At 43.6% G+C, this 12,456-nt stretch overlaps 1 protein-coding gene and 1 pseudogene across 1 annotated transcript in view; one reads left to right on the top strand and one right to left on the bottom strand.

The window, feature by feature from the left end:
• Positions 1-11,879, top strand: part of LOC126199657 (glucose dehydrogenase [FAD, quinone]-like) — a 73,235-nt gene extending 61,356 nt beyond the window's left edge. The window contains exon 3 of the mRNA XM_049936586.1: positions 10,329-11,879. Within this exon, the coding sequence (XP_049792543.1) occupies positions 10,329-11,879 (1,551 nt within the window). The remainder of the gene's footprint in view (positions 1-10,328) is intronic.
• Positions 9,004-9,121, bottom strand: LOC126200031 (5S ribosomal RNA; annotated as a pseudogene).
• Positions 11,880-12,456: the final 577 nt, after the last annotated feature.

The raw sequence follows: 12,456 nt of genomic DNA, 5'->3' as shown, positions 1-12,456 counted from the left end.
CATGCGATCAGCCAGACAAAGGGTCACAACTGTCTAATTTAGGGCGTGTATTGTGACACGTGCGGTTCAACCCCTAGACGATTTTGAGCCGACGCATTTCGATTAAGAGGAACCGCATGTGAGCCCGAACATTTTTGCGATGTGAGGTTGCATGTAACTTTGCCCTTCCTCCTCTTTTCAAATTTATTCAGCTGCAGTTGCACTCAAAACTTGTTATAGCGTTATCGCATCAAACAGATCTGTCCTATGATTGCATTGTTTCATGAAGGACAGGATTTTTGCCAAGTGTACATTTCATCATTTATCATATCCCTTGTTATTCTACTACGCCATCACACACTCACTCTTTTTCTGGCCGGTATAAAAGATAACTTCATTAAACAACGTGACATTCATTAAGGGTATCAGCTTATATAGCAATTCATTTTTCGCTTAAATTAGTATTAAAATTTCTGTTCTTGTCTGAAATTTCATTCATTCTTATTGACTTTACAAAAGATGCATTATTAATTTTCTTACTCATTCGCACACTGATGATTTAGGTTCAATCATAGTTTTTCATTCCTTTTTAAAAGACCAATTGATGCCCACTGTCACTCCAAAATAATTTCTTAAAATTTAAGTCTTCTCTGTGTCGTAGCAAACTTACATTTGCTTAAGGAGAAGTTCAAGTAAGTACTACAACACACATATAAAATATTAGTTCATTTTACTGTAACTTTTCAATACAGAATACTTAACTCAGATACACTCCCTGTCCACTAGAATCACAATATATTTTTATAACTATCGCTGCCGACCGTTGTGGCCGAGCGGTTCTAGGCGCTTCAGTCTGGAACCGCGCGACCGCTACCGTCGCACGTTCGAATCCTGCCTCGGACATGGATGTGTGTGATATCCTTAGGTTAGTTAGGTTTAAGTAGTTCTAAGTTCTAGGGGACTGACGACCTCAGATGTTAAGTCCCATAGAGCTCAGAGCCATTTGAACCATACTACTATAGCTGACTACAAGAAGAAATGTTTGTACATGACTAATAAATGGAGGCAGTCGCATATTAATGTGCAATTAACATTAAAATTTTGGTGCACAGTTCTGACTAATGATACTAGTGCTGCCAGAGCTGATGGTGTTCTCTTAATCTATGATCACAGAGAGGGGCGAGCGGCGCTGCGCTCTGACGTAAGCAGACATCCAAAAGCTGTGGTGTATGGAACCCCTTGAGCAAGTGTCTTCACCTATGTCTCTCATTCGTGGCTGTATTTGGCACCGACTGTACTGTCTTTAGCTTGTGGTCACATTGTCAGGTAGCAGTTGTAAAATGAGACCTCAGTCTTTGGACGACACCACAAATTCATTCATCGGTTTTAAAAATATGTGCATTACGACATGGTAAAATGCCAAAATGTGCATAATAGTACATAGCTGCACAATGACACACTTTGCACAAAAACTTGTACAACTCGAGACATATATAGTGCAAAATTCAACTTTACATGCAGAATTCACACTATGTGTCACCGTCCATCAAAATTCTTTACAAATCAGTAAATAGAGATACAGAAGTAGTGTGGTCAAATATTAATTTACACACTTGTTCTCTGTAAAGGTTCTTAGTTGAAATACCAAGTCAAAAAATGAATTTTTATATTATGTATTCAAAATATTCAATTTTATACTGATACTGTCACTCTGATCACAATTTATTGGTTATGAACTGTAGATAAAAACTGAAGAAATTGCAAAAAGCATATGGGACCTGGATAAACTGGAAGAACCAGAGGTTGTAGAGAGTTTCAGAAAGAGCATTATGGAACGACTGACAAGAACAGGAGAAAGAAATGCAGTAGAAGAAGAATGGATAGCTCTGAGAGATGAAACAGGGAAAGGCGGCAGAGGAGCAAGTAGGTAGAAAGGCGAGTAGAAATCCTTGGATAACATAAAAGATATTGAATTTAATTGAGGAAAGTAGAAAATATAGAAATGCAGCAAATGAAGCAGTAGAGAAGGAATACAAACATCTAAAAAATGAGATCGACAGGAAGTGCAAAATGGCCATGCAGAGATGGCTAGAGGGCAAATGCAAGGATGTAGAGGCATATATCTCTAGGGGTAAGATAAATACTGCCTACATGAAAATTAAAGAGACTTTCGGAATAAAGAGAACCACCTGCATGAATATCAAGAGCTCAGATGGAGAACCAGCCCTGAGCACAGAAGGGAAAGCAGAAATGTGGAAGGAGTATACATAGGGTCTATACAAGGGCGAAGTACTTGAGGGCAATATTATGGAAACTGAAGAGGACTTAGATGAAGATGAAATGGGAGATATGATACTGCGTGAAGAATCTGACAGAGGACTGAAAGACATAAGTCGAAACTAACCCCCGGGAGTAGACAAAATTCCATTAGAACTACTTGCAGCATCGGGAGAGCTCAACATGACAAAACTCTACCATTTGGTGAGCAAGATGTATGACAGAGGTGAAATGGCTCTGAGCACTATGGGACTTAACATCTATGGTCATCAGTCGCCTAGAACTTAGAACTACTTAAACCTAACTAACCTAAGGACGTCACACAACACCCAGCCATCAGGAGGCAGACAAAATCCCTGACCCCGCCGGGAATCGAACACGGGAACCCGGGCGTGGGAAGCGAGAACGCTACCGCACGACAACGAGATGCGGGCACAGAGGTGAAATACCCTCAGACTTCAAGAAGAATATAATAATTCCAATCCCAAAGAAAGCAGGTGTTGACAGGTGTGAAATTTACCGAACTATTGGTTTAATAAGTCACGGCTTCAAAATACTAACACGAATTCTTTACAGACGAATGAAAAAACTTGTAGAAGTCGACGTCGGGGAAGATCACTTTGGATTCCGTATAAATGTTGGAGCACGCAAGGCAATACTGACCCTACGGCTTATCTTAGAAGATAGATTAAGGAAAGGCATACCCTCGTTTCTAGCTCTTGTAGACAGAGAAATTTTGACAATGTTGATGGGAATGTTCTCTTGCAAAGTCTGTAGGTGGCAGGGATAAAATACAGGGAGTGAAAGGCTATTTACAATTTGTGCAGAAATCAGATGGCAGTTATAAGAGTCGAGGGGCACGTAAGGGAAGTAGTGATTGAGAAAGGAGTGAGACAGTGTTGTAGCCTATGCCCGGTGTCATTCAATCTGCATATTGAGCAAACAGTAAAGGGAGCAAAAGAAAAGTTTGGAGGAGAAATTAAAATCTATGGACAAGAAATAAAAACTTTGAGGTTTGCCGAGGACATAGTAATTCTGTCAGAGACAGCAAAGGACTTGGAAGAGCAGTTGAAGGGAATGGACAGTGTCTTGAAAAGAAGACATAAGATGAACGTAAACAAGAGTAAAACGAGGATAATGGAATGTATTCGAATTAAATCAGGTGACGCTAAGGGAATTAGAGTAGGAAATGAGACACCTAAAGTATTAGATGAGGGATGCTATTTGGGGAGCAAAATAACTGATGATGGTCGAAGTAGAGAGGACTTAAAATGTAAACAAGCAATGGCATGGAAAGCGTTTCTGAAGAAGAGAAATTTGTTAACAGCGAGTATAGATTTAAGTGTCAGAACGTCATTTCTGAATGTATATGTATGGAGTGTAGCCATGTATGGAAGTGAAACATGGACGATAAACAGTTTAGACAAGAAGGGAACAGAAGCTTTCGAAATGTGGTGTGACAGAAGAATGCTGAGGATTAGAAGGGTAGCTCAGGTAACTAATGAGGAGGTACTAAATAGAAATGAGGAGAAGAGGAATTTGTGGCACCACTTGACTAGAAGAAGGGATCGGTTGATAGGACACGTTCTGAGGCGTCAAGGGATCACCAATTTAGTACTGGAGGGAGACGTGGAGGCTAAAAATCGTAGAGGGAGACCAAGAGATGAATACACTAAGCTGATTCAGGAGAATGTTAGATTGCAATAGTTACTCGGAGATGAAGAAGCCTGCACAGGATAGAGTAGCATGGAGAACTTCATCAAACAAGTCTCTAGACTGAATACCACATCAACAATGATAGTATCAGTCATTGATGTTTAAGTTGTGCAAAGATTACATCTCAATATTTTTTGTTGCTCATGTTCAAGACCTGCAGTCAGTCTCTCTTACCCAAGTTGAACACATAATATATTTTATTAACTATCATTAAAATGTCACCTAAAGAAAACAGACTCAAAACATTATCTTCGGTTTTAGACACTGAATTATTTCATCACACGATGTCGATGTAGTGAATGGATTGGTACGAGAAATGCGGAGTTAGACTTTGATTTGAAGGTTCACGAATGTAACTCATCATGGCATGTTAACATTGATTTAATGAGAAATTGGAATGGTTGATGTGCAAGACTGTTCTTCACAAACATTTTCTCCCTACTCTCTCTGTTGCACACACACATATGATTTCCCTGGTTAATGTTTTCACAGTGCTGGTTCAAAAATGGCTCTGGGCACTATGGGACTTAACATCTGAGGTCATCACTCCTCTAGACTCAGCACTAAATAAACCTAACTAACCTAAGGACATCACACACATCCATGCCAGAGGCAGGATTCGAACCTGCGACTGTAGCGGTTGCGCGGTTCCAGACTGAAGCGCCTAGAACTGCTCGGACACAGCGGCCGGCCACAGTGCTGGTGATCATAATGTGTCTTAAAAGAGTTGAAGTTCATCAAGTTCTTGACTTGATCACAGCTGTTCACGTTTTTTTTTTTTTTTGATACTTTTGGGAAGAAAGTCATACAATGTGGCGTCATACGATTCATTTAAATTGAGTGGTTTAGTTCCTTTTCACTCGCCCAAAATCCTGAATCGAGGGAATGCAGGCTTTCTCGGCGAATCTCGATGATGAAGTGTTCTCGGGTTATCAGCCGAGTCCAGACGTCGTTCTGGAGCAGTGTTTCGACATTCCTTCATTGGTCAGAAGGTGAGAGACCCGAGCTGTAGGGCGGATAAGAATGAACAGTTCAATGAACTTCTGTGAGCTCCACTCGGGTACGCAGACTTGTGTGGGGCCTTGTTTTATCATGCAGAAGGAGAAATTCGTTTGCTTCCTTGGGGCGACAAACATTCTGAAGTCTCTTCTTCCATTCCCTGAGGGTAGCGCAGCAGTGAGCACTGGCTAGCATGCGGGAAATCGGACAGATTTGTGCGACCTCGTTGCCATGGTTACAGACGCCTCGCCTAACGACTCACCGCACTTTCGTTCACGGCCAGGGCTCCGTAGACATTCTGTAAGCGCCTGTGGATATCTGTGCTGCTCTAGTTTGCCGCCAAAAGAAACTCGATAACATCTCTCTGATTGGAAAGCACATCCGTTGCAGATGTCTTTTTGAAGGTTACATGTAGCGCCGCCACCAATCGGAACTTCATGAGACTATAAGGGCTAAGGCGGGAATATTCCACGGTGTGACGAAACAGATTCCTCATTTTTAACCGAAACTGGTGGAGAAAAAAAATATTTTGTATTACATGTTGAACACACCTGGCAGGCACGCTATGTTTGTTGATGTTTTCTTGACACATATTTTAGATATGGAAAAACTGCAAGCTACACTTTCTATGTATTTTTACTAAAAATTGATTCCTTCTGAACATGACGCCAATTTACAGAAAGTTCAGGTCTGGGGGTATTTTTGAGCACGGTCAAGATGGCGGCTACATACTGATAGGCTGTTACCTATTAACGCCAGCTAAAATACTTGGCTATTTTTGGCTGTTTCATTTTAATGGCAGATAAAACAGTGAGCTCTCATTGCCACAGCAAAATGTATGTGGTATGGTGTGTGTGTGTGTGTGTGTGTGTGTGTGTGTGTGTGATGAGGCAGAATTTGCCGTGTGTCAGGTTACTGCTGACACAGAATCTCAACATTGCAGCTTGGCAAGCCGTATGTGTGACGTCATTGAAAGGAGGCGTGACTTATCATGTCATGCGATTTCAGTCAATGACCTCTAGTAACATGTTGCAAATGCAAATAAAGTGTTTCACAATGCATATATCTATACTGCTGTAGCGATCTGTTGCTAATATGGTGGCAGAGTATAATGCCTCTGCAGCTGCAAGTTTTTTACACTTACATGTTTCCATATCAAGTCAACGCCGCTCCCATTTCCAACTGTAGTGGGTACTTATCATTGAGACTGGACCGTGGATCAATGGAAATGTTTTTCTTGTTACTCGAGATCAATGGTTGTGGCTGGAGATGCCATCATCCAGGCGAATGGCTGCTCAAAACGTGCGCTGCAACGCGGACGTAGGCCAGTGTGGTCAGGATCATGCCTGACTTTCACCTTAGTTTTCATGGGACCTGTGGTGGTAACAGACGGCACCATGACAGTTGTGTGTCTGCTTGAACTTAGCTGGAGACCACCTGCATCCACTCACGCTTCATATCTTCCCCCACGACGATGGCATTTTCCAGAAAGACAACTGTCTGTGAGACAAGGTCATAATCGTGCTGTCGTGCTACAGTAGTTCGAGTAGCTTGATAGTGATCACACGTTAATGTCACGGTCAGTAAATTCACCGGATCCGAACGCGAAAGAACAGACAGCTTGTGCCACGTTCCTCTGAAAACCTGCCAAGGATTTGTTGAGTCTACGGGACACAGTGTCGTTGCTGTATTGCGTTACGAATCTAGACCACCGACCAACGGGATGTTAGGCAGGTGTTCATGACACACTCTAAGGGAAAAAAAGGGAAACGGCGCACCACGAAGGAATTATCCGAATGGGACAGAAATCAGTAGATCTGACGTACATGTACAGACAAAAGGATGAATACAGTTTCGGAAAAATTAGATGAATTATTCAGGAGAAAGAACCTCACAAATTAGGCACTTCTTAACGCAATGGTCCACATCTGGCCCTTACGCAAACAGTTATTGGAGTTGGCATTAATTGATAAAGTTGTTTAATGTCCTCCTGAGGGACATCATGACAATTTGTGTCCAAATAGCGCGTTAGATCGTCAAAATCCCGAGCTGGTTGGTGTGCCCTGCCCACAATGCTCAAAACGTTCTCAATTCCGGAGATATCTGTTGACCTTGCCGATCGTGGTATGGTTTGGCAAGAACAAAGATAAGCATTAGAAACTCTCACCGTCTGCGGGCAGGTCTTATCTTGCTGAAATGTAAGCTCAGGATGGCTTGCCACAAAGGGAAACAAAATGAAGCGAAGGACATCATCGATGTACCGCTGCGCTATAAGGGTACCAACCAAAAAGTCTTGCTGTGAATTGAAATGGCACCCCAGACCCGCACTCCTGGTTGTCGGTCCGAATGGCGGGTGATAGGTTCGTATCCCACCGGCGTCAGGGGCGTCTCTAGACATGTCTTTGCTGGTCATCAGAGCTCAGTTCAGTGCAGGACTCATCACTGAAGACAGTTGTACCCCATTCAGTGAGATTCCAGGCCTCAACGATCAGCATAGACATGTCTGGAGACCTATCAGACAGCGGTGAGATACCAACCTGGCTGTCGCGCGCCGTATGGCCAGACAGTGGTGATGATCTGGGGTGACATTTCATGTCATAGCAGGACATCTTTGTTTATCATCCGTGGCATCCATACAGCACAGTGGTACGTCATGACAAGCCATCCTGGGCCTACTTTTCAGCGTCTACCCGCCCATGGTGAGAGTTTCTACTGCTTGTATTTGTGCTTGCGCGGTTCAGGCGCTCAGTCCAGAACCGCGGGACTGCTACGGTCGCAGGTTCGAATCCTGCCTCGGGCATGGATGTGTGTGATGTCCTTAGGTTAGTTAGGTTTAAGTAGTTCTAAGTTCTAGGGGACTGATGACCACAGATGTTAAGTCCCATAGTGCTCATAGCCATTTGAACCATTTTTTTGTGCTTGCCAATCCTTACGTTGACCAGAAAAGTCCCCGGATCTCTCCCCAGTTGAGAATGTAAGGAGCATTAAGGGCAGGGACACCCAACAAGATACGGATTTTGACAATCTAACGCACCAAGTGTATAGAATTTAGCATGACATGCACCAGGGGGACACCCAAGAACTCTGTCAATCAGTTCCATTCCGAGTGACTGCTTGCACAATGCCCAGAGATGGAACAACGGCTTATTGACTTGCTCAATTTGTGAAGCTCTTTTTCTTGAATAAACCTTTCAATTTTACTGAAATTTTAATCAAGTGTTTGTAGATGTATATCACATCTACCGATCTCCATTCCTTTCGGATAATTCCTTCGTGACGCGTCGTTTTTTCCCTTAGGGTGTATTTTTGGACCATAAGTGTAGTAAAAATGCAAATGTCGTGTGAGTAGCCCCTCCCGTCGGGTAAACCGTTCGCCGGGTGTATGTCTTTTGATCTGACGCCACTTCGGCGACTTGCGCGTCGATGGGGATGAAATGATAATGATTAGGACAACACAACACCCAGTCGCTGAGCGGAGAAAATCTCCGACCCAGCCGGGAAACGAACCCGGGCCCTTAGGATTGACATTCTGTCGCGCTGACCACTCAGCTACCGGGGGCGGACATACTTGTAGTTCTTATGTTCAACAAACACCACCAGGTAGACCGTACATATTCACAAGGGTTAATCGAACTTTATTTCCATCTGCACTGAAACATTTGCTCTCGGTTTCATTCTACACCGTTTCGAGACTTCATTCGTCCCCCATTCGTGTTCATATAAAAATTTAATTGGCGTTTCACACTTCAGATAATCATTGCGTGTGTTATCTGTTGACGGCTTAGCTAGGGATCATTGTGTATGTACACAAAAAACTAAACTAAACTCCGTCCGAAGAGGCCATGAAGGCCCGACGGTACCGACCAGCCTCCGTGTCATCCACAGCCCACAGGCATCACTGGATGCGATTATGGAGGCGCATGTGGTCAGCACACCACTCTCCCGGCCGTTGTCAGTTTTCGTGACCGGAGCCGCTAATCCTCAATCGAGTAGCTCCTCAGTTTGCCTCACAAGGGCTGAGTGCACCCCGCTTGCCAACAGCGCTGGATAGATCAGATGGTCACCCATCCAAGTGCTAGCCCAGCCCGACAGCGATTAACTTCGGTGATCTGACGGGAACCGATGTTACCACTGCTGCAAGGCCGTTGGCTGTGTGTGTACACGGCACGCAGGAAATCAATCACAGGCGGCTCCACCACATTCACTTCGAGGTTAAATAAGGACACCGCACAGTAAAATAGGAGACACCACACAAATACCGCGTAACACGTCTGTAGACCTGATAAAGGCTTCAGTTCGGCGATGGAAACTTTTCACAGCCTTCTTCATGTACACCATATTCAACAGTCACTGATTGATTAACAGATCCCTCAGTGAAACCAGATTGAGGGAATGTTAATTGCTACGTCCAACCCGCTGTTCTAGATAGTTCATGTATTTTCATTGTACTTCAAGAAGAATAAATAAATACCTTGAGCACTGCCGATTGCAATGTAAATTTGTCCACCACAATAAAACATTTGGAATGCGTAGTGTCCTGAAACGAAGATATTAAATGAACACGATCAAAAGTAATATAAGAGTAATATTATATAGCTGAATAAAATCAGGTGATGCTGAAGTAATTCCATTACGAAATGAGACACTGAAAGTAGTTGCTCGGTTTTGCCGTTTTCGAAAAATTTGCTGTTGACAGTGCTGACAACAAAAAGAGATATAAGGTAAAGACTAATAATATCAAGAAAATCTCAAAAACATAAATCTGTTAACATCTATTGTAAATATAGGTGTTAGAGAGTCTTTTCTGAATATATTTGCCTGATTAAATTTATTATTAAATGAATCGTGGACAATAAGAGGTAGAGACAAAACGAGAAGAGAATCTTTTGCAATACATTGTTACAGATAAATGTTGAGAATTAGAGAGATAGGTCAAGTAACTGATAAAAGGTACTGCACCGGGCTGGGGAGAAAAGAACAGTATGGCAAAATGTAACTAAAAGAAGGAATCGATTCGTAGGACAGATCATCAACGCATCTCAAAACAGTTTATTTTGTAATTTAAGTATTGCTCGGTAAAAATGGAAGTGGGTGATCAAGTCTTAACTGCAGCAAGCAAATTCAAATAGATGTAAGTCGCAGTAGTCATCCAGAGATGAAGAGACGTACACAGCACAGCCGAGTGTGGAAACCTGCATCAAACCAGTCTTCAGACTGAAGACCACAATAACAATTACGTGTATGGTGTAAAAATATACCACAAGTTTCGGACAATGTAAACCCAACCAATTATATAAGAGTTAAATGAGCAACAAGTAGGAAATAAATATAAATAAAATCGGTTACTTTTGTTCCAGATGAATTGGACTTACCGGACGGAACCAGAAAATCAAACCTGCCTGGCGCAGGTGAATGGAAGATGTGCTTGGCCACGAGGCAAAGGTCTCGGTGGTACCAGCTCAATCAATGGCATGATGTACATCAGAGGCAGCCAGCAGGACTATGATGGCTGGGCAGCGCTCGGCAATGATGGGTGGTCCTACCGGGAGGTACTGCCCTTCTTCAAGAAACTGGAGGCCTTTGATGAGGAAGAACTGAAGAAAAGGCCGCTCATGGCAGGTGTACATGGGCGCAGTGGACCTATTTACGTCACGAAACTGGAGCGCCTAGATCCGGCGTTTGAGACACTAGACGCTGCTGCCAAAGAACTAGGCTACAAAATTATTGAGGACTACAGCGCCGAGCCCCTTGTGGGGTTTGGGGATATACACTGCTCCATCAAGAATGGTACGAGGTGGAGCACAGCTCGTGGATACCTGACGCCAGTGACACAGAGGTCGAACCTGCATGTCCTGAAGTTTGCATACGTAACCAAGGTTCTGATTCGGGAAAAGGACCAGGCAGCATATGGCGTAAAGTTTTTGAAAGATGGTACTGTCAAGGAAGTTAGAGCAAGAAAGGAAGTAATACTGTCAGCAGGAGTTATTAACACACCTCACATACTGATGCATTCTGGAATTGGGCCAAAAGCCCACTTGGATAAGGTTGGTGTACGAGTGCTGAAGGATCTCAGAGTTGGTTACAACCTTCAGGACCATCTGGCATACATAGGACTATATTACAGAAGGCAAAAGTTGGTGGGAACAAGACCTGAAGAGGATTTATTCAAATATTTGATGAACAAGACAGGCCCTCTTTCAACCATACGGCTTTTTTCTTACACAGGGTTCACAGTAACAGATAAAGCGCCGCCAACGCTTCCTGGTATCGATCCAACTGACTACCCTGACATACAGCTCCTCTTCGTCCTTGCTCAAAGCAACACTGCAAGCCTCGTTGCCAAAGCTTTCAATTTGAATGACAAAGTGACCAGCACCCTGAAGAAACTTGTTGAAAACGAGGACGTGATATTAGTTTCGGTGACATTATTAGCACCTAGGAGCCGTGGCCGTGTCAAACTGAGGACTGCCGACCCGATGGACCTGCCACTCATCTACCCCAGCTATCTTGGAGACCCTGGCGACTTCGACAATCTACTGGCTGGCGTGGAAATCGCCCACAGGCTGGGCTCGACAGAGGCAATGAAGAAGGCTGGTTGGTCTGTAAAAGACTTCCCTCTTAACAACTGCAACGGCTCATCGCTGCTGAAACACGATTACTGGCGATGCGCTGTGCCGTACCTAACCAGCACGCTTTTCCACCCAGTGGGCACAGCCAAGATGGGACCCTCTGCAGATGCTGACGCAGTCGTTGACCCGTGGCTGCGAGTCCGTGGAGTGCGCAATCTGCGTGTAGCTGACGCCTCCGTCATGCCAGTCATTGTTCGCTGCAACACCAACGTCGCCTCCATCATGATCGGCGAGAAGTGTGCACATGTGGTGACCGAAGAGTGGCGGGACCTTTCTTAGCGTTGGACAAACAGAACGAGAGCAGCACATCCTCAAGTGTAAGGAAGACAAAGGCGGTTCCCCCAAGAACGATTGAATACTAGATAAGATCTAGTTTTACTTTTACCCGGAAAGCTGACACTTATCGCAACTTCCCACACTACAAAATACATGTTCTCAGCCAAACCGCTATCATGATCAACGTCAATTATTAAACTACTTATTATTTATTTCCATCTGATATTTTCATGAGTCACTATGTCACAAGTCTGGTACATGGGGGAGTGACGATTATATGCTCTCACGGCTAAAAACGACACTAATAATTTGCTGTTTTGGTCTGTTGGCTTGGTCTTTATAACCAGTTATGGAGAGGATGTTCAGCTGTTTTAACGGCAGGAAAGATGGGAAGCCACCTCCATGGCAGCAACAGTCCACAGCCATACTATGAAAGAATGTTAGATTAAGAATATTGGATTAGAGGTTATTATAAAAAGTGATGTTGAGAGGAGAGGACCATAACGGGGGACTCTCACACACACAATGTAACAGGTACACGTGCATATATTTTTGTATGTGGTAACTTAATGAGTACACA

Source organism: Schistocerca nitens, chromosome 8 (assembly GCF_023898315.1).
Source record: "Schistocerca nitens isolate TAMUIC-IGC-003100 chromosome 8, iqSchNite1.1, whole genome shotgun sequence".
NCBI classification, from domain to species: Eukaryota; Metazoa; Arthropoda; class Insecta; order Orthoptera; family Acrididae; genus Schistocerca; species Schistocerca nitens.
The sequence above is the reverse complement of the archived record's forward strand: the minus strand, read 5'-3'. Positions and strand labels throughout refer to the sequence as shown.